This window comes from Hippocampus bargibanti, linkage group LG05 (assembly GCF_051943395.1).
Source record: "Hippocampus bargibanti isolate YZ-2025 linkage group LG05, ASM5194339v1, whole genome shotgun sequence".
NCBI classification, from domain to species: domain Eukaryota; kingdom Metazoa; phylum Chordata; class Actinopteri; order Syngnathiformes; family Syngnathidae; genus Hippocampus; species Hippocampus bargibanti.
The window spans coordinates 29,644,049-29,667,867 of NC_142738.1; the positions used below are offsets into that span (position 1 = coordinate 29,644,049).

Sequence of the window (23,819 nt, forward strand, 5' to 3'; positions counted from 1 at the left end):
TATTGTTAATGATATACTATTAGCTCGCTGGTTATCTAGCTAGCTATCTGTGACTTTAAAGTGTCCTTGAGAGCTTTGAAAGGCGCTTGAAATAAAATGTATTATTATCTGGCTAGCTATCTATGAGCTAGCTAGCTAGCTTTCTATCTATTTGAGTTATTCCGGTTTGAGTGAAGGCTGAATGCCTAGCTAGCTAGCTATTTGCTAACCATTTGCTATTTATTATCTATTAGCTATCTGTTAACTAGCTATCTAGCTGACTAGCCGTTAGCTATATGGCTATCTATCTATCTATCTATCTATCTATCTATCTATTAGCTATCTGTTAACTAGCTATCTAGCTGACTAGCCGTTAGCTATATGGCTATCTATCTATCTATCTATCTATCTATCTATCTATCTATCTATCTATCTATCTATCTATCTATCTATCTATCTATCTATCTATCTATCTATCAGCTATCTATTAGCTATCTGTTAACTAGCTATCTAGCTGATTAGCCGTTAGCTATCTATCTATCTATCTATCTATCTATCTATCTATCTATCTATCTATCTATCTATCTATCTATCTATCTATCTATCTATCTATTAGCTATCTGTTAACTAGCTATCTAGCTGACTAGCCGTTAGCTATCTATCTATCTATCTATCTATCTATCTATCTATCTATCTATCTATCTATCTATCTATCTATCTATCTATCTATCTATCTATCTATCAGCTATCTGTTAACTAGCTATCTAGCTGACTAGCCGTTAGCTATATGGCTATCTATCTATCTATCTATCTATCTATCTATCTATCTATCTATCTATCTATCAACTAGCTATCTAGCTGACTAGCCGTTAGCTATATGGCTATCTATCTATCTATCTATCTATCTATCTATCTATCTATCTATCTATCTATCTATCTATCTATCTATCTATCTATTAGCTATCTGTTAACTAGCTATCTAGCTGACTAGCCGTTAGCTATCTATCTATCTATCTATCTATCTATCTATCTATCTATCTATCTATCTATCTATCAGCTATCTATTAGCTATCTGTTAACTAGCTATCTAGCTGACTAGCCGTTAGCTATATGGCTATCTATCTATCTATCTATCTATCTATCTATCTATCTATCTATCTATCTATCTATCTATCTATCTATCTATCTATCTATCTATCTATCTATCTATCTATCTATCAACTAGCTATCTAGCTGACTAGCCGTTAGCTATATGGCTATCTATCTATCTATCTATCTATCTATCTATCTATCTATCTATCTATCTATCTATCTATCTATCTATCTATCTAGTGTAACTATTTCCTAATATATTTATCGAGCTATCCAGGTATCTAGCTACCTAGCTCGCTAGCTAGCTATTTGCTACCTAGCTCGCTAGCTAGCTATTTGCTACCTAGCGGACTGGCCGACTACCTACCTGGCTATATATTAGCTACAGAGCTATATAGCTGAATGCTAGCTATCTAGCAGCTATTAGCTATCTATTGGCTAGCTAGTTCGCATTCTATCAATTTGAGTTACTTCAGGGTTGAGTGAACGCTGGCGTGTGTGGCCGCCGCTGCTCACGCCCGGAAAAACTGATCCTGTGACTGTAAAGTGACCTTGAGAGTTTTGAAAGGCGCTTATTAAATCAAATTATATATATATATATATATATATATATATATATATATAATATTAAATATTATTATTATTACAGAGGAGAATTTGGTCATTTCACAATAAAAGACGTTCCAAAATAAAACTCATTTAATAAATACAAGTGAAATAAATAATTAATTCTTGATCCGGGGCCTGGGTACCACCGATTTAGCGCTCGACGTTATTAAGACGCCATCTTGAATCTGGGAAACGCGACACAGTTGTAAGAAAGCCCCCCCTCCCCTCCCCCCACCGTGGTACGGAAAGATGCGGCCGAGTGCGCGGGCGTAATCCGAGACGTTAAATCCGCCAAATCTCGGGTTGTTCTCAAGAGAAAAGGAAGAGGGACAAAAACCGTCTTTTCAAGGCGCCGTTCCTTTGAAGCCCGCTGGCGGCCGAAGGCGGCGCGCACCTGCGAGTCTTGACGGCTTCTTCCCGGCAGCTGCCGAGGAAGCCCACCCGACTCGGGTTGCCGGCGCACAAAAGAGCCCTGGTGCGCCTTACAGTATAATTTGCCAGCAAATCTGCGCGGGAACCCAAGAACCAAACGGACGACGGGGGAGGGGATGGGCGATGGAGGAAGAGAGAGAGATGTTTTTAGGTTCCAATGTTGATGTTAACATTGGTAAAAATAAAACATATCTATTAGCTACCTAGCATTGTATTCGCTAGCTCGCTGGCTTTCTATCTTTTTGAGATACTTCCGGGTTGAGTGAACGCTGGCGCATGTGGCTGCCGCTGCTCACCCACAGAAAAACGTATCCTGTGACTGTAAAGTGACCTTAAAAGTTTTGAAAGGCACTTATAAATGAAATGGATTATTACTATTATTATTAATAGAAGAAGTTGAAAAACCTTAACGAAGAGCAGCTAGCATGGGACATTGTGAGTGAGGGTATCTATCTATCTATCTATCTATCTATCTATCTATCTATCTATCTATCTATCTATCTATCTATCTATCTATCTATCTATCTATCTATCAATCTATCTATCTATCTATCTATCTATTAGCTATCTGTTAACTAGCTATCTAGCTGACTAGCCGTTAGCTATCTATCTATCTATCTATTAGCTATCTGTTAACTAGCTATGTAGCTGACTAGCCGTTAGCTATATGGCTATATCTATCTATCTATCTATCTATCTATCTATCTATCTATCTATCTATCTATCTATCTATCTATCTATCTATCTATCTATCTATCTATTAGCTATCTGTTAACTAGCTATCTAGCTGACTAGCCGTTAGCTATATGGCTATCTATCTATCTATCTATCTATCTATCTATCTATCTATCTATCTATCTATCTATCTATCTATCTATCAGCTATCTGTTAACTAGCTATCTAGCTGACTAGCCGTTAGCTAGCTATCTATCTATCTATCTATCTATCTATCTATCTATCTATCTATCTATCTATCTATCTATCTATCTATCTATCTATCTATCTATCTATCTATCTATCTATCTATCTATCTATCTACGAAGATATAGAAAGTCCAGGGTAATACAAAGTACAAATACAAGTTGACAGCGTCCCGTTTTCACACCCGCTGTCCTGAAGAAGGAAGTGGTGAAAGCGTCGAGGTGTGGCCCCGCGCCCAGAACGTGACATTATAGAACAAGCAGGATGTTTACTTGCTGGAGCAGCATTGCACAAAATTACAATACAAAATAACTGTTTTTTAGCAAACGCGTACGGCAATTTTCTCCATTTGTTTACACTTTATTCTGTAAAATAGTTAAACGATGCTTTAAAAAACAACATTGTTTTGTCAACTTGGAACGGATTAATTTATTTTGCATTGATTATAATGGAAAGTGCTGTTTCGGTTTTTGAACAAATCAGATTATGAACACGTTTCTGGAACAGATTATGGCCGAAAACCGAGGTCTCACTGTACTGACACTCAAAGGGAAAGATGGTGAAGTGAAAAAGGGAAAAATAAATACTCACGGGAACTTCCACATATTTGGCAGCTGCTTTCACCTTTTCAGTAAAAAAGAAGAAGAAGACAAACAATAAAAACAAGTGGAGGGGGGAACAAGTGATTTCATGGGAGAAATAAGAGAGCGTACGCGTGTGCGTACCGTGAAGGAGAGGATGGATGACAACAAAGTTCCTTCGTCGTATCTGGACAGCTTGGACAGAACCGCGTCCAACGCGCCGCACAACTACACAAACAAACAAAAATCAACACACAAAGCCATTAGATTGTGTCGTCTCCTCCACATATTACATACAAAGGGCACAACAAATAATTGAATAACTACTTTTCAAATCTGATGTCCAAAATAATGACTCTTATTGTGATTTACTCTACCCAGAATAACTCAAATAGATCACGTTAGCTAGCTAGTAAATAGATGACTAATGGATTGTTAGCTAGCTAGTTAGACAGCTAATAGATAGCAAATAGATAGCTAGCGAGGCAGCAACGGTTACCCCGTTCAACCGGGAATAACTCAAATAGATCAAGTTAGCTAACTAGCTAATAGATAGTTAGCTAGTTAGACAGCTAATAGATAGTTAATAGATAGCTAGCTAGGTAGCCAGCAATGGTGACCCCGTTCAACCGGGAATAACTATAATAAATGAAGTTAGCTAACTAGCTTGAACGCTGCCGCGGGTGGCTGCCGCTGCTCACTCACAGAAAAAGTGATCCTGTGACTGTAAAGTGACCTTGAGAGTTTTGAAAGGTGCTGATAAATGAAATGTATTATTATTATTATTCACGCACGGCAATTTGAAATTTTAACTTGGGACGTTAGCGAGCTTCATGAAATTTCACCTTTGATTTGCTTTCACGAACCGAATAAAATAAGGCTACATTTAGCCCCTGGGCCAGCTAGCTTGATTGCTAGCTAGCTCGATCGCTAGCTTGCTCGATGGCTAGCTGGTTCGACGGCTACTGAGCTCGACCGCTAGCGAGCTCAACCGCTAGCCAGCTTGATCGCGAGCCAGCTCGATTGCTAGCTAGCTCAAACGCTAGCTGTTTCCACCACTAGCTGGCTCAACGGCTAGCTGGCTCAACAGTTAGCTGGGTAGACGGGTAGCAAGCTCAATCACTAGCCACCTTGATCGCTAGCCAGCTCGATTGCGAGCTAGCTCAATCGCAAGCTGGCTCCATCGCTAGCTGGCTCCATCGAGCTAGCTAGCTCGATCGCTAGCTAGCTATGATAGCAAGATAGCTAGCTAGCACACTAGGTTTTGACACCTGTGATGTAATTGCAAAGTTATAGACTCGGTAATAAACCAAAAGAGCGCAACAAGAAATAATAAAATCACGTTTGATGAAAGTAACCCAAAAGCGCTCAGGTGACACTTGCTAACGATGCTAAATTGTCAACAAAGGGCGTCGTCGCTAAGAAGCTGGCGGTGGTTGATCTCACTTTGGATACAAGAGCGCCGATCATGTCTTGGAAGGTGGCGTCGATGAGCACATCGACCTTGGAGTGGTAGTGTTGCTGCAGAAGGGACAGAGGGTACAGGGGGAGGGGGGTCGATTCAGTGACAGTCATTTCGTTGACAAACCACGACGACAACGCGACGCTAGCATGCCGAGTTTTATATACAGTGATACCTCGGCTTATGAACGCTTTAGCTAACGAGCTTTTCGCCTTATGAAAGTTGCGAGAATATAATCTTGGCATATGAATTATTTTTCGGGAAACGCACGGAGCGCCACAATGAGTGCTGTTGTACGCTGTGAGCACGCTGAGAGCACATACAGGTACAGGAAAGTCAGACGACAGAGCTTGAAACAAAAAAAAACAACAGTGAAAACAAAAAACAAAAGTGAAATGGTGAGAAAATGGATCGAAAACAGTGAAATTTGGATTCGTTTCAACTTAATTGATAGTTTTCAAAGGCAGAGTGTAGACTGCAAGGTTAAAATATCCCATCAATCAGGCTTCACAAATAACACGCACGAGCCATCTGTACAATTTGAAGAGAAAAAACAAGCAAGGGAAACAGCTATTAATTAAGTTTCTAGTGTGTCTGCCTGCATCTGTTGCAATATCACAACTCCCAAGATGTACAACCCAGGTCAATGAAATGACTTTATTATACAGTACAGTTTATTTCTTCAATCACAATACAATAGCACATTTGTTATACTAAAAACAAGGCATATTTTGTGTAGTTTTAAGGCTTATTTTGTTAAAAAATTGTTTTATGGGGACCTGGGAACGGATTATTCTCATTTTAATGGTTTCCGATGGGAAATTAATGTTTGGAATACATTCTTTTTGCCTTACACACACTTTCTGTGAAACAATTAAGTGTCCGTAAGCCAAGGTATCACTGTGAATTGTGTGAACAAAATGGTGGAATGCCAAGGCTACATTTTTTTTTTTTCTTTTTGTGTGCACAAAGTCGCCGGACGGTCCCACCGCTAGCCGAGAGCAAAGGTGTGCGGCAGATTCAATTAATCCGCCATTCCGCGGCTGAAGACAACAAAAAAAAAAACATATTCACGACATCTTTTCCCCGGCGGGGATGGGGGGTACGCTAAAGGGGGGGAGAGGGCAGATGAATGGCGCCACAATCGCTTTTCAAACAGCCCATAAAGGGAATCCAAAAAATGTCAATCAACAAAGCGTGAGGATCGCTTGCTCGCTCCTTTTTTCACTCTTTTTTTTTTTCCTTCCTTCCTTCGTACCCCCCATCCCCTTTAACAAAGCACATTCTCAGTGTTTGGCGGACAAAAACAAGAGTGGAGACTTACTTACCCATTGGGTGTCCGTCTGAGAGTCCAACCACGACACAGACAAAAAAATAAATACAAATAAAAACAAAGACACAAACTTGTTAAACTTTATACATTATATAATATAATAATATTATATTATATTATATTATATTATATTATATTATATTATATTATATATAATATATGTATATTATGTATTTTGTTTTTCTACTTTCATTCCTTTCATCACTTTGCTGCTGTGAAATGTAAATTTCTCCACTGTGAGACTAATAAAGGTATATCCAATCCAATCCAATTATTATGATATGATTATGGCAAGGCGCACACACACACGCACACGCACACGCACACACACGCACGCACACACACACACACACACACACACACACACACACACACACACACACACACACACACACACACACACACACACACACGCACACACACAAACGCACGCACACACACACACATACACACACACACTGTATAAAAGTAATCCTCATTACTGAGGCCGGGCAGCCATTTTGTAGGCTCAGGGGGAGTACAGTGATACCTCAGCTTACGAACGCTTTAGCTCACAAACTTTTCGTAAGCATACAAACCAGTTTTCGGCGGACGAACCAAACCACACAGCGCCACAGTGTCTGGCGGACTAGTTTTCCACACCCACTTTCTTTGAGTGCAGACGTGGTTTGTAATCGAGTGGAGTACTTTTGATACTATGGGAGCGAAAAAAAACCCCCACCACAGGCTAGTGTTAACCCTAAAAAGACAAAGGAAATGACAGTTGAACAGAAGAAGATAATCCAGAAACACAGGTGTGTGTTTGTGTGACTTAGCGTCTCAGTACCAGTACGCTAAGTCGGCCATTGCTACGTGTGGCTAAGGGTGTTTTTTTTGCGTTGTCAAAGCAACGGTCTCAGGAAATAGAAGATGTCGAAAAACTTCTGTCGATTTGGATGAACGAAAAGCAGCTAGCATCGGACAGTGTGTGTGAGGGTATTATCGTCAAGAAAGCACGGCAACTTCACTCAGATATCATCAAGAGGCAACGACATCAACGACCATCACAAAGGTAAATAAAACGACTTTATTATACGGTACAGTTTATTTCTTTCATTACAATACAATATCACGTTTATTATACATAAAATAAGGTCTATTTTGTGTAGTTTTAAGGCTTATTTAGTAGAAAAGTATGTTTTATGGGGACCTGGGAACGGATTATTCTCATTTTAATGGTTTCTTATGGGAAATAAATGTTTGGAAGACAAAGTTTTCGCCTTACACACACTTTCTGGTAATCAATTACGTTCGTGAGCTGAGGTATTACTGTAAATGGGCAGGGTTGGTGGGAGGGCGTCTTCATCGGAGGTATTTTCACCGTCATTGGCGTCACAACCAATCAATGGTCGGCGCGTTTGGACAAAAGGCGGACGACGGCTGATCCCCAACTTTGACCCCGACGATGACGCCCTACACCCTCTCCATTCAAGCCTGGAGCCAAACAAGAGGCCGTTCGTCCACGATTGTCGGCCGGTCGCCATCTTGGATGCCGTGAATTGCAAGCTTTTGTCCAAATGCAGTTGGGGCAGTGATGCTTTTTGGGAGCCGGGAGTCGAATCGAGGCTTGATCGTTTTGTTTTTTTTTGCTCCGCTTCAGGTATGATACGCACCGAATGGTGAAAGCAAGCCAAAGATGAACGGACGAGCAAAAGCGCAACTAGGTCGATCAGCTGGCGAGGCCGAGAGCAACGTCGTCGCGCCGAGTGTGAAGCGGGCGGCGGGATGGGTACCTCGAGCCCGGCGTCCAGCTGGCAGAGTTTGGAGCAGCGCCGCTTGGCGTCCACCAGGATGTTCAACATGGTGCAGACGCAGGGGGGCACCCGCAACTCCGGCGAGCTGTTGGTTTTCTGCATTTTGCCCTCAAAGGCGCACCAGGTCCTGATGGTTTAATAATAATAATAATAATAATAATAATAATAATAATAATAATAATAATAATAATAATAATAATAATAATAAATTTCATTTATAAGCACCTTTCAAAACTCTCAATGTCACTTTACAGTCACAGGATAAGTTTTTATGTGGGTCACACGCGCCAGCTAGCTAACAGAAAGCTAACAGAAAGCTACTAAAGATAAAACATAGTATTTATAAGCGCCTTTCAAAACTATCAAGGAGATAGCTAATAGATAGTTCGCTAGCTAGATAGATAGCTATATAGCTAATAGCTAGCTAGCTTTACATTTTACTACTTAGCACATTCAACTAGCTCGCTAATAGACAGCTACTACTACTACCAATAATAATGTATTTATAAGCGCCTTTCAAAACTATCAAGGAGATAGCTAATAGATAGTTCGCTAGCTAGATAGATAGCTATATAGCTAATAGCTAGCTAGCTTTACATTTTACTACTTAGCACATTCAACTAGCTCGCTAATAGACAGCTACTACTACTACTAATAATAATGTATTTATAAGCGCCTTTCAAAACTATCAAGGAGATAGCTAATAGATAGTTCGCTAGCTAGATAGATAGCTATATAGCTAATAGCTAGCTAGCTTTACATTTTACTACTTAGCACATTCAACTAGATCGCTAATAGACAGCTACTACTACTAATAATAATAATGTATTTATAAGCGCCATTCAAAACTCTCAAGGACATAGCTAATAGATAGCTAGCGAGAGCCAGCCACATAGCCAATACAAATAGATAGCAAGTAGATAGCTAGCTAATAGACAGCTACTATTAATAATGCATTGTACTTATTAACGCCTTTCAAAACTCTCAAGGACATAGCTAAAAGATAGCTAGCCAGCTAGATAGCGATATAGATAATAGATAGCTAGCGAGATAGCCAGCCAGCCAGCCAGATAGCCAATACATAGCAAATAGATAGCTAGCTAATAGACAGCTACTATTAATAATACATTGTATTTACAAGCGCCTTTCAAAACTCTCAAGAACATAGCTAATAGATAGCTAGCCAGCTAATAATAATAATAATAATAATAATAATAATAATAAGCGCCTTTCAAAACTCTCAAGGTCACTTTACAGTCACAGGATAAGTTTTTCTGTGGGTGAGCCGCGGCAGCCACACGCGCCAGCGTTCACTCAACCTGGAAGTAACTCAAATAGATATAAAGCTAGCTAATATACAGGTAATAGCTAGCCAGCTAGATAGCGAGGCAGATAGATAGCCAATAGCTCGCTAGATAACTAATATAGAGCTAGTGAGATAGCCAGCTAATAGATAGCAAATGGCTAGCTAGCGAGAAAGCCAGATAGCGAGCTAGCGAGACAGCTCGATAGTCAGATAAATCAAAGTAAGTGAAGAGGGTAAAAAAAGAAATAACAATAAAGTCATTGGTGAGCTATAAAAGCTTATTTGTTAGGCATCAAAATAAAAGTATTGCAATTATAAATTGCTAAATAGCTATACAGATAATAGATAGCTAATACATAGCAAATAGATAGCAAGTAGATAGCTAGATAGCTAGCCAGCTAGACAGCCATATGGCTAATAATGAACTAGCGAGATAGCTAGCCAGCCAACCAGATAGCAGGCTCGATAGCTGGATCGCGTTTTTGTTTGGGGTGTGAAGGGGGGCAGATACATTGGAGGGTTCTGAAGCCCCGTCGGCGGCCATTTTGTCTGTCAAACAAACCTCTTGACGCAGGCCTCCATCATGTCGCCGGCCATCAGCTTGAGTCTCCGATGCAGGTGCCCGGCGAACTCGGCGTCGGGCCAGTGGAGGTCCGACACGAAGGCCTGCAGCGCGCCCAATTTCCAGAAGAGGTCTTCCGACGTGGACGAACCGTTTCTATCCGACAACAACAAACGCATAACGGCAACGCCGTTTTTGGTGCTGGTGAGTGTTTTTGCTTTTTTTCATTTATAATAATAATAATAATAATAATAATAATACATTTCATTTAAAAGCGCCTTCAAAACTCTCAAGGTCACCTTTCAGTCACAGGATCAGTTTTTAATAATAATAATAATAATAATAATAATACATTATATTTTAAGGGCCTTTCAAAGCTCTCAAGGACAGCGGCAGCTGCATGCGCTCGCATTCACTCAACCCGAAGTAACTCAAATTAGATAGAAAGCTAGCCAGCCAGCTAGTAGATAGCTAATAGATAGCTAATAGATAGCCAGCCAGCTAGACCGCTAATAGATAGCTAGATAGCCAGCCAGCGAGACCGCTGATAGCGAATAGATAGCGAGATAGCCAGCTAGCTAGACCGCTAATAGATAGCTAGATAGCCAGCCAGCTAGACCGGTAATACATAGTTAATAAATAACTAACAGATAGCAAATAGATAGCTAGGAAGAAAGCTTGAAAGCTAGCTCGATTCTCAAAGTTATGATGTAACAGGAAACCTAACCATGAATTGTTTTCAAAAATGTACGCACATGTACGTTAAAATCAAGATAGCCGCTTAAACAGCTAGCTAGTTAGCTACACACGCAGGCAATGTTGTTGATCACATTGATTGGGAAAAAAATGTTTCGGCATACGACAACTTTTATTCTGCCTGTGGATCTGTTGCGCAAGGGTATGGCAGGCGGCTAGCCTGACCGCTAAGCGACGGCTAGCAAGGAAGAGGACTCAAAAGGATGGAGTGTGGTGGGGGGCATTGAAATTAACGGTGCTCACTTTTCTCACTTGGCCTTTAAAAGACGAGCACAACAACAAGTGGCGGCGGCGTTGGGCGAGCCCCCTCATGTCTAATTAGCGGGCCCCTCCTGTGAAGCCCCCCACCCCCACCCCCAAGGGTGACGGGCCAATCCCACTCACCCGTCCGTCTGTGCTCACTAATGAAGTGCCAGCTTGTTTTTTTTTTCTTCCGCGGCTTTCACGAAGCGCCGAGTGTGGTCTGAGTGTCGCCCCTCCTCATCCTAAACCCCACCCCCAATCCCAACACCCCTCCCCGATCCCCAACAGACCCCCAAGTAACATAACGCCACCGACTTGGCTACCAATATGGACACCAACGGACGTGTTCCTCAAGTGAGCAGGAAGTTAGCAACTTAGCCTTGCGGTAACCACGGTAACGGGACGTCCCCCGAGCTCCGGTTGGTCCCTGAGCTCCGGATGGAAGTTCCACAAAAAAAAGTAAAAAACTGAATTGGACGAGAACAGAGACGTTCGAAAACTGATTTGTTCGAAAAATGAAACAGCACTAACCATTATAATCAATGTAAAAAAAATCAATCCGTTCCAAAATCTAGAAAACGCCTTTTTTAAGTATCTTTTACCTATTTTACAGTATAAACTTTATTTGGAAGCGGTCCCCAACGTCAACAAGATGGCCGACGGGAGCTCACAATACTTCACCTTCTTTAACTCATTGACTGCCAGACGATGTGCAAAAATGTGTCCACTCCAGTGCCAGGGTTTTTGTCATTGTCACTCAAATTGCAAGATCCGCAGAATATGGATGTTGTTCTTCTACTTCTTTCTTTCCTTTAGTCTTCCTTTCATAACTTTGCTGCTGTGTTACTTAAGGGTAGAGTGAACGCTGGCGCGAATGGCGGCCACTGCTCACCCGCACAAAAAAAAAGTTTTATCCCATGACTGTAAAGTGTCTTTCAGAGTTTTGAAAGGTGTTTAGAAATTAAATGTATTATTATTATATTGCCTGTTAGGACAACAGAAACATTCAATACAGCATTAGAAACCTTAAACACTCTTTTTGCATCAGAAAAAAAGACTTAATTACTAAAGGATACGGGTCTGGAGTTATATGGGCTTGAAATTAGGGCGGCTGTCCAAAATGTTTTATGTCGTGCTTTAACAACAGCTGACAAAGCGCTAACATGGAAAAAAGGGAAATGCTGCCCCCTTGTGGATGTTCATTTTTGTTTCACACATAAGGTCATTGTGCCTGCTAGCAAAACTTCATTGGTTTTATTAGCTATCTAACTGGCTGGCTGGCTATCTATTAGCTATATGGCTATCTAGCTGGCTGGCTTTCTAGCTAGCTATCTGATCACGATCTGATAGCTATCTGGCTGGCGAGCTATCTGACTGGTTATCTATAGACTATCTAGCTGGCTGGTTATAATAATAATAATAATAATAATAATAATAATAATAATAATAATCAAGGACATAGCTAATAGATAGCTAGCGAGAGCCAGCCAGCCAGCCAGATAGCCAATACAAATAGATAGCAAGTAGATAGCTAGCTAATAGACAGCTACTATTAATAATACATTGTACTTATTAGCGCCTTTCAAAACTCTCAAGGACATAGCTAAAAGATAGCTAGCCAGCTATATAGCTATATAGCTAATAGATAGCTAGCGAGATAGCCACCCAGCCAGATAGCCAATACATAGTAAATAGATAGCAAGTAGATAGCCAGCTAATAGACAGTTACTATTAATAATAGATTATATTTATAAGCGCCTTTCAAAACTTTCAAGAACATAGCTAATAGATAGCTAGCCAGCTAATAATAATAATAATAATAATAATAATAATAATAATAATAATACATTTCATTTATAAAGCGCCTTTCAAAACTCTCAAGGTCACTTTACAATCACAGTTTTTCTGTGGGTGAGCAGTGGCAGCCACATCCGCCATTGTTCACTCAACCCGGAAGTAACTCAAATAGACAGAAAGCTAGCTAGATAGCTAATAGACAGGAAATAAATAGCTAGCTAGAGCTAATAGATAGCTAATAGATAGCTAGCCAGAGCTAATAGATAGCTAATAGCCAGCTCGCTACAGCTAGTAGTGATTATGATATATTGACATTTATCCGCTGTGTATTTATAAGAAGAGTATGAATAATCTATCTATTAGCTATCTATTAGCTAGCTAGCTCACTTTCTATTTATTTGGGTTACTTCCGGGTTGAGTGAACGCCGGCGTGTGTGGCTATCGCTGCTTACCCGAAGAAAAACCTATCATGTGACTGTAAAGTGACCTTGAGAGTCGAAGGCGCTTAGAAATTAAATGTATTATTATTATTATTATTATTAGTAGTAGTAGTAGTAGTACTAGTAGTAGTACTAGTAGTAGTATTAAAAGTCAAAAACAAATCTGAGGGATAGACAGACGGATCGGAACAAAATTTAAAGACCAAGAAGAAAGGATGGCGTCCATGCACAGGATGGATGGGTCACAGACACAAACAAATGGTAAAAGCCAGAGTGTGCGCTCGTCGCAGCGCCAGACCCGAAGAATCGAGCGCAGAGCGCCTTACTTGACGGAGCGCCAGGTCTCCTCCTGGAAGCCGCGATGGATGGACTGCGCGATGGATGACTCCATCAGGTCGATGTAGCGCACCACCAGAGGGACAAAAACCGCCTGGAGGTGCTTGTGGAAGGGCCCGTTGCATAGCTGGGCTGGAGGGTACACAACACAAAAAAAAATTAAGGGTGGGGGTGGTGCAAATTAGGCATTGTTCTGACTTTTGAAATACAATCAAACTTCCCATAATCCGTTCCATAAACCTGTTCGAAAACCAAAACAGCACTAACCATTATAATCAACGTAAGAAAAATAATCCGTTCCAAATCCAGAAAACAACTTTTTTGAAAGTGCCATTCACTATTTTACAGCATAAACTGTGTAAACCTCCCCCATATAAAACCCCCAGAATCCATTCCCGAAACCTATTCGAAAACCGATTTGTTCCAAAACCAAAACATCACTAACCATTATAATCAATGTAAAAAATTTAATCTGTTCCAAGTCCAGAAAAAAACTTTTTTGAAAGTGCCTTTCACTATTTTACAGCATAAACTGTATAAACATCCCCCATATCAAACCCCCAGAATCCATTCCCGAAACCTATTCGAAAACCGATCTGTTCCAAAACCAAAACATCACTAACCATTATAATCAACGTAAGAAAAATAATCCGTTCCAAGTCCAGAAAAAAACTTTTTTGAAAGTGCCTTTCACTATTTTACAGCATAAACTGTATGAACATCCCCCATATCAACCCCCCAGAATCCATTCCCGAAACCTATTCGAAAACCGATTTGTTCCAAAACCAAAACATCACTAACCATTAGAATCAATGTAAAAAATTTAATCTGTTCCAAGTCCAGAAAAAAACTTTTTTGAAAGTGCCTTTCACTATTTTACAGCATAAACTGTATAAACATCCCCCATATCAAACCCCCAGAATCCATTCCCGAAACCTATTCGAAAACCGATTTGTTCCAAAACCAAAACATCACTAACCATTATAATCAACGTAAGAAAAATAATCCGTTCCAAGTCCAGAAAACAACTTTTTTGAAAGTGCCTTTCACTATTTTACAGCATAAACTGTATGAACATCCCCCATATCAACCCCCCAGAATCCATTCCCGAAACCTATTCGAAAACCGATTTGTTCCAAAACCAAAACATCACTAACCATTAGAATCAATGTAAAAAATTTAATCTGTTCCAAGTCCAGAAAAAAACTTTTTTGAAAGTGCCTTTCACTATTTTACAGCATAAACTGTATAAACATCCCCCATATCAAACCCCCAGAATCCATTCCCGAAACCTATTCGAAAACCGATTTGTTCCAAAACCAAAACATCACTAACCATTATAATCAACGTAAGAAAAATAATCCGTTCCAAGTCCAGAAAACAACTTTTTTGAAAGTGCCATTCACTATTTTACAGCATAAACTGTATGAACATCCCCCATATCAACCCCCCAGAATCCATTCCCGAAACCTATTCGAAAACCGATTTGTTCCAAAACCAAAACATCACTAACCATTAGAATCAATGTAAAAAATTTAATCTGTTCCAAGTCCAGAAAAAAACTTTTTTGAAAGTGCCTTTCACTATTTTACAGCATAAACTGTATAAACATCCCCCATATCAAACCCCCAGAATCCATTCCCGAAACCTATTCGAAAACCGATTTGTTCCAAAACCAAAACATCACTAACCATTATAATCAACGTAAGAAAAATAATCCGTTCCAAGTCCAGAAAAAAAACTTTTTTGAAAGTGCCTTTCACTATTTTACAGCATAAACCTCCGCCATATCTAACCCCCAGAATCTATTCCCGAAACCTGTTCAAAAACAGATTTGTTCAAAAACCGAAACAGCATTAACCATTATAATCCATGTAAAAAATTTCAATCCGTTCTAAGTCTAGAAAACTTTTTTAAGTATCTTTAACTATTTCACAACATAAAGTGTATACACACATAATAGAGTGGGTCATTTGTAAAATACTCTGACAACAAATAGCAATATGTTTCATTTTCACCAATTTTAACATCAACGCTGGAACATAAAAACACCTCTCCCTCTCACTTTCTCTTCCTGTGACGGGCCGTGTTGGCACCTCTCCCAGGTGTCTTTTTAGTAGTAGGCGCGGGACATCCTGGACTAGTTGCTAGCTAGACGATCACAGGGCACAATTCCCCCGAAATTTGGACGAATTAGACAAGAACAGAGATTTTCGAAAACCGATTTGTTCGAAAACCAAAACAGCACTATTATAATCAATGTTCTTTTCCTTTCGGCTTCTCCCTTCAGGGGTCGCCACAGCAAATCAATGTCCTCCATCTAACCCGGTTTTGTGCATCCTCTTCTCTCACAGCTACTTTCATGTCCTCGGTTTCCTCCCTGGTTATTATTATTAAAGAACTACACAGAAAATGCAATTTTAAATGGGTGGGTTTTGAGATGGGATTTGAAGGAGGGAAGAGAATCGATGTTACGAGTTCCAGAGTTTGGGGGGGGAGCAGCTGAAGGCTCTGGCTCCCATCGTTCTGAGATGGGCAGGGGCAGCACACAGGGGTGGAGGGAGGAAGAGCGTCTGAGGGAACGAGAGGGAATAAAAATTTGAAGAAGGTCAGATAGGTATGGGGGGGCAAGGTTATGGATAGCTTTAAATGTATAAAGAAGAATTTGAATGTGGATTCTATATTTGACCGGGAGCCAGTGGAGCTCTTGGAGAACGGGGGTGATGTGGTGAAAGGATGAGGTTCTGGTGATGATCCGGGCTGAAGAATTCTGGACGAGTTGAAGTTTGTGGAGAAGTTTCTGAGGGACACCAAAGAGAAGTGAATTGCGATCGTCAATCCGGGAGGTGACAAGACTATGAGCGAGGATAGCAGTGGTGTGAGGAGTGAGAGACGGGCGAAGACGATTGATATTGCGTAGGTGGAAGTACGCAGATCGGGTTAAGTTATTTATATGGGAGTGGAAAAATAGTGTGCTGACAAGAACGACACATTGGCTTTTCACCTGGTGGGAGGGAGAAACGGTCGAATTGTCAATAGTGAGAGAGAAACTGTTAGCTTTGCTCAAGGTAGATTTGGTACCAACGAGAAGAACTTCAGTGTTGTCGCTGTTAAGTTTGAGGAAGTTATGGCTAAACCAGGATTTTTTTTTATTTCAGAGAGGCTGAGTGAAAGGGAAGAAGGTAGAAGAGAGGCGTTGGGTTTGCTCGAGAGATAGAACTGGGTGTCATCCGCAAAGCAATGACATTGAATACCAAATTTACGGAGAATATTGCCAAGGGGAAGAAGGTAGGTGATAAAGAGGAACGGTCCCAGGACAGAGCCTTGGGGCACACCAGAAGATACAGGAGAGGACTATGAAGTGAAGGAGTTAATTTGGATGAACTGAGAGCGGCCAGAGAGCTAAGAGTGGAACCAAGGTAGGGGCGTGTCGGTGATCCCTATGGAGGAAAGTCTGTCAAGGAGGATGGGATGAGAGATGGTGTCAAAAGCTGCAGTGAGGTCAAGAAGGACAAGGATGGAGAGTAAACCGGCGTCAGCTGCCAAAAGACGATCATTCCTGACTTTTAAGAGAGCTGATTCTGTACTGTGGTGGGGCGGAAACCAGATCGGAATGGTTCGTAAAGATCATTCTGGGAGAGGTGAGAGTGCAGCTCAAGGATTTTGGAAATAAAAGGAAGGTGAGAAATGGGGCGAAGGTTCTTGGAGTCATTGGGATCAGATCTGGGCTTTTTAAGAATTAGTGTCACAGCCGCCATTTTGACAGGGACGGTTCCTGAGGATAGCGAGGAGTGAATAATGGCTGAAATGAATGGAAGGAGAGACGGCAAGCAGGGTTTGACCAAAGCTGTTGGAAGGGATCTAATTGACAGGAAGGATTCTTGGATTTAGTTATGAGGTTCGAGATTGTCGAGGGATGAGGGAGATCAAAAGAAGATAAGAGATGAGAGGGGGTATGAAGGCTGGGGGAGGGGCACAGAGGAGCCAAGATGCTGGTGAATGTTGTAGACTTTTTCAGAAAAGAAGATAAGGAGAGAATTGCAGCTTAAAGAGGAATAAAAGTGAGGGGGGAGAGATACAGGGGCTTAAATGATTATGTTATAAAGAGAAAAGAGAGCCCGAGTATTTCCAGTACAGTGAGACCTCAACTTACAAACACCTTATCTTACAAAGTTTTCGTCTTAAGAACCTCTAATTTATGAAAATTAAACCTTATAATAAGCACTGTTTTCATAATACACACCCACCACGGCTGGCGGAGTGATCTTCGGCGGAAGGACATGACCGAATAGCGCTCCAGCCGGCGCAACTTTGCACACCCCCTCTCATTGAATGCACACGTCGATCGCCTACTTGGAGCTTTTTGCTGATAATTTTACTATGATGGGACCGAAAAAAAAAACACCACAGGCTCGTGTTCAGCCCAAGAAGACACAAAATAAAATCACCGTCGCTGAGAAGAAGGATATGATTGAAAAACACGAACGAGGTATGCGTTTGTGTGATTTAGTGGCCGAGCACGGCTATGCTAAGTCAACCATTGCTCCCATTCTCCGGAACAGACTGTTGCAAAAGGTGTTTCCGTGCTCTCAAAGCGACGGTCTCGGGCAATCGAAGAAGTTGAAATAAACTTTATTTTACAGCACAGTTTATTTCTTTAATTACAGTCCTCATGTAATGTGCCTCTCTTTGTGACTTTATGATACAATGCAGTGTATTTCTTTCATTACAATACAATAGCACATTTATTATACATAGAATAAGGTATGTTGTGTGTAGTTTTAAGGCTTATTTAGTTAAAAACTATATTTTATGGAAACCCGGGAACGGATTATTCCCATTTTAATGGTTTCCTATGGGAATTGTTTTTTTGAGATACACACTTTTCGCCTTACACACTCTGTCTGGGAACCAATTAAGTTCGTAAGTTAAGGTCTCACTGTATTTGAGTCAATGAGTCCAGCGTTACTGTCCAGATACTGTTCTTGTAGAGAGAAAGTTGAGCAACGTACATATCTTCGTGAACAGTAAGTCTGGTTCTCAAGATGGCGTGTTTTCGATTTCATGTAGCAGAGATGAGCGTTGAACCAGGGTACAGAACGAGTAGATCAAACAGAGCGGGATTTGACAGGAGAAATAGTGTTGAGAATGTCGTTAAGGTTCGAGTTGTAGCGGGAAACCAGTTCGTCAGGAGAGGAGTTTGGGTCCAGAGATAATGAGGCGAACATTGGAGCAAGGGAGTCCGGGTTGATGTTACGAAAGTTGATACTACGGGGTATTTTGGTGGTGGAGAGTGTGATGGAAATGTTACATCTAACGGTTTGTTATTGGGAGTTCAACAGCTGTAAAGTTGAAAGGAGTCAATCCAGAGTAGCATATCAAGTCAAGTGTGTGCCCTTTTATGTGAGTAGGGACGTCCACAAGGGAAGAAGTAAAGTCAATTGTTAGCGGAATACAGTGAGACCTCAACTTACGAACTTAATTGGTTCCCAGACAGAGTGTGTAAGGCGAAAAGTGTGTATCTAAAAAAAAATGTCCCATAGGAAACCATTAAAATGGGAATAATCCGTTCCCGGGTTTCCATATACTTTTCAACTAAATAAGCCTGAAAACTACACACAACATACCTTATTCTATGTATAATAAATGTGCTATTGTATTGCAATGAAAGAAATACACTGCATTGTATCATAAAGTCACTTTATTTACATTTGTGATGGTCATTTATGGCTTGATGGAATGGCGTTGGAGGTCGAAGGTCAAAGGGAATTGCTGTTTGGAAAGAGAGGCGCATTACATGAGGATTGTACTTAGAGAAATAAACTGTGCTGTAAAATAAAGTTTTATTTACCTTTTTGACGGTCGTTAATGGCTTATGGAAGGAGAGTCACCTTCCATAAGGACTGTTGGTAATTTAACCTCTGGTGCTGTTCGGTCGTGTGCTTCCGCCAAAGATCACTCCGCCAGCCGTGGTGGGTGTGTATTATGAAAATAGTGCTTATTATAAGGTTTAATGTTCATAAATTTGACGTATGTAAGACAAAAAGTTTGTAAATTGAGGTCTCACTGTAGTCGGATTGTCTATGTGTATGTTGAAATCTCCCAGAATAATTACAGTGAGACCTCAATTTACGAACTTAATTGGTTCCCAGACAGAGTGTGTGAGGCGAAAAGTGTGTATCCCCAAATAAATTTTCCCCATAGGAAACCATTAAAATGACAATAATCCGTTCCCAGGTCTCCATGAAATATAATTTTCAACTAAATAAGCCTTAAAACTACACACATTATACCTTATTCTATGTATAATAAATGTGCTATTGTATTGTAATGAAAGAAATACATTGCACTGTATAATAAAGTGACTTTAATTACATTTGCGATGGTCGTTGATGGCTCTTAATTGACACCTGTTGCTTTCTGATTCGTAAAATCTTACGAACCTGAGGCATCACATTATCATTCATCATGTTGATGATTCTCATAGTCTTTTCTGGAGGGAACTGTTCAATAAAAGCCTGCACATTTGTAAAATACAGTAAAGTGTCGTTATATCGATATCGGATATATCGATAGTCCCGGTTATATCGATACTATTTCTATGCACGCACGGAGAAAATTACATGCAAACAGGGTCGGATATATCGATAGTCCCGGTTATATCGATATTTTTTCGGACTCCCTTGAATATCGATATAACGAGACTTTACTGTACTATGAAAACAAACTGCAATCTGTTTGATTTTCACCAATTTTAACATCACCCCGAAATTTTTGGTCGAAAAGCAAATTGGAGGAGGACAGAGACGGTCGAAAACCGATTTGTTCGAAAACCGAAACAGCACTAACCATTATAATCAATGGAAATGTTTTTAATCCGTTCCAGGTCTAGAAAACTACTTTTTTTTTAAAGCACTTTAACTGTTTTCCAGGATAAACTGTAGACACACGTAATATTATAGTGAGCCATTTGTAAAATACTATGAAAACAAACTGCAATCTGTTTGATTTTCACCAATTTTAACATCACCACAAATGTTTTTCTCTAAAACCGAATTGGAGGATAACAGACATTCGAAAACCGATTTTTTCCAAAACCGAAATCAATGGAAATATTTTTAATCCGTTCCAGGTCTAGAAAACTACTTTTTTTTTAAAGCATTTTAACTATTTGATAGTATAAACTTTATACACACGTAATATTAGAATGGGCCATTTGTAAAATACTTTGAAAACAAACTGCAATCTGTTTGATTTTCACCAATTTTAACATCACGCCATAATTTTTAGTCGAAAACCGAAATAGAGGATAACAGAGACGTTCGAAAACCGATTTGTTCGAAAACCGAAACAGCACTAACCATTATAATCAATGGAAATGATTTTAATCCGTTCCAGGTCTAGAAAACTACTTTTTTTTTTAAAGCACTTTAACTGTTTTCCAGGATAAACTGTAGACACACGTAATATTATAGTGAGCCATTTGTAAATTACTATGAAAACAAACTGCAATCTGTTTGATTTTCACAATTTTAACATCACCCCGAAATTTTTGGTCGAAAAGCAAATTGGAGGAGGACAGAGACGTTCGAAAACCGATTTGTTCGAAAACCGAAACAGCACTAACCATTATAATCAATGGAAATGATTTTAATCCGTTCCAGGTCTAGAAAACTACTTTTTTTAAAGCACTTTAACTGTTTTCCAGGATAAACTGTAGACAGACGTAATATTATAGTGAGCCATTTGTAAAATACTATGAAAACAAACTGCAATCTGTTTGATTTTCACAATTTTAACATCACCCCGAAATTTTTGGTCGAAAAGCAAATTGGAGGAGGACAGAGACGTTCGAAAACCGATTTGTTCGAAAACCGAAACAGCACTAACCATTATAATCAATGGAAATGTTTTTAATCCGTTCCAGGTCTAGAAAACTACTTTTTTTTTAAAGCACTTTAACTGTTTTCCAGGATAAACTGTAGACAGACGTAATATTATAGTGAGCCATTTGTAAAATACTATGAAAACAAACTGCAATCTGTTTGATTTTCACAATTTTAACATCACCCCGAAATTTTTGGTCGAAAAGCAAATTGGAGGAGGACAGAGACGTTCGAAAACCGATTTGTTCGAAAACCGAAACAGCACTAACCATTATAATCAATGGAAATGATTTTAATCCGTTCCAGGTCTAGAAAACTACTTTTTTTAAAGCACTTTAACTGTTTTCCAGGATAAACTGTAGACAGACGTAATATTATAGTGAGCCATTTGTAAAATACTATGAAAACAAACTGCAATCTGTTTGATTTTCACCAATTTTAACATCACCACAAATGTTTCTCGAAAACCGAATTGGAGGAGAACAGAGACGTTCAAAAACCGATTTTTTTCCAAAACCGAAATCAATGGAAATATTTTTAATCCGTTCCAGGTCTAGAAAACTACTTTTTTTTTAAAGCATTTTAACTATTTGACAGTATAAACTTTATACACACGTAATATTAGAATGGGCCATTTATAAAACACTATGAAAACAAACTGCAATCTGTTTGATTTTCACCAATTTTAACATCACGCCATAATTTTTAGTCGAAAACCGAATTGGAGGAGAACAGAGACGTTTGAAAACCGATTTGTTCGAAAACCGAAACAGCACAAACCATCATAATCAATGTAAAAAATTTCAATCAGTTCCAATTCTCGAAAAACACTTTTTTAAAGTATGTAACTATTTCACAACATGAAGTGTATAGACAGGTAATAATAGAGCAGGTGATCACCCTTGTATTAATATTTGATTTTAATTTCGTCAACGGCAAGGCTGATTTTTACTGATGTCGTTATTGAGAGTTGAGCAAATACAAAAATGTTTCCTCCACGCAATCATGGGGGGGAGAAGGGGGAGGGGAAACCTTCCTTCTGCCTTCCCTGGCGTCGTTGATGAATTAACGGCGACACTAACGACGCGCTCCTATTTCGCCGTCTCGGCGGACTTCATTAGTGGGAAATTGGTTTTGCAATCAACACTTGCCTTTTTGCCCCCCCTCCCCATCCATCCATCCCTCCAAGCCGTCACTCCCTCCTTGTCCCTGCCAGCATGTGAGCATTTCCAAAAACAAATGTAGAACAAAAAAAAAAAAAAAACTCAAGTTGTAGAAGGTGAAAGGAGTTTGAGGGAGGAGGGGTGTATGGGGGTTGGGGGTGACAAGGAGAAGACAAGGACAGACGCCTTCTCAATACAGTGATACCTTGGCTTACGAACTAAATTGGTTCCCAGACAGAGTGTGTAAGGCGAAAAGTGTGTATCCCAAAAATGTATTTCCCACAGGAAACAATTAAAATGAGAATAATCCGTTTCCAGGTCCCCATAAAACATAATTTTCTACTTTCTAATTTTGTAAGCCTTAAAACGACACTAAATATACCTTATTTTATGTATAATAAATGTGCTATGGTATTATAATTAAAGAAATAAACTGTACTGTATAATAAAGTGGTTTTATTGACCTTTGTGATGGTCGTTGACGGCTTGATGGAATGGAGTGTCCGATTTCATCAGCATGAAACACTTGATGAGGAACGTAGCCTTCTTCTTTCACCATCTTGAGGAATGATCCCTTGTAGGTGCTTTCTCTGCGATAATTTTACCTTGTTCCTCATCAATTGCGTTCTGTTTAGCTGGGTTCATAGCTTTTTGCATCAAGTGTACGGGTACTTGTGCGGGTTATTTATGGAGCCTGATTGATGGGAATTTTAACCTTGCAGTCTACACTCTGCCTTTGACGTCAAAATTGAAACAAGTCCAAATGTCACCGTATTCTATGCATTTTGTCACTCTCTCTCTGTCGTCTGCCTGTCTCTTTAATGTTTAAACGTTCTTGACCAATCACATGGCTTTAACCGAAGACTGGGGGCGGGAAAAGAGGACAAAAAATGTCGGCAGCCATTTTCTTTTTTGGAGAATGGCTTCAATCTCTCGCTGCTGCGTTCTTGACCAATCATGTGGCTTTAACCGACAACAGGGGGCGGGGAACAGAGGCTGCCATTTTCTTTTAGGAGAACGGGCTCGTTCGCGAAAGGCACATCACTCATTGTGGCAGCTCCGCGTGTATCCCGAAAAATAGTTCGTATGCCAAGGTAAAATTTTCTGAAATTTAACGTTCGTAAACTG

The 23,819-nt window shown here is 39.9% G+C and overlaps 1 protein-coding gene across 1 annotated transcript in view; it reads right to left on the reverse strand.

Annotated features, from left to right (window-relative positions):
- cadps2 (calcium dependent secretion activator 2) overlaps nt 1–23,819 on the reverse strand; it is a 125,744-nt gene that overhangs the window by 12,225 nt on the left and 89,700 nt on the right. The window contains exons 18-24 of the mRNA XM_088995605.1: nt 13,633–13,774; nt 10,071–10,226; nt 8,182–8,329; nt 6,405–6,419; nt 5,061–5,135; nt 3,759–3,842; nt 3,625–3,657 (exon numbers count right to left, since the gene is read on the reverse strand). Of these exons, the coding sequence (XP_088851731.1) occupies nt 3,625–3,657; nt 3,759–3,842; nt 5,061–5,135; nt 6,405–6,419; nt 8,182–8,329; nt 10,071–10,226; nt 13,633–13,774 (653 nt within the window). The remainder of the gene's footprint in view (nt 1–3,624; nt 3,658–3,758; nt 3,843–5,060; nt 5,136–6,404; nt 6,420–8,181; nt 8,330–10,070; nt 10,227–13,632; nt 13,775–23,819) is intronic.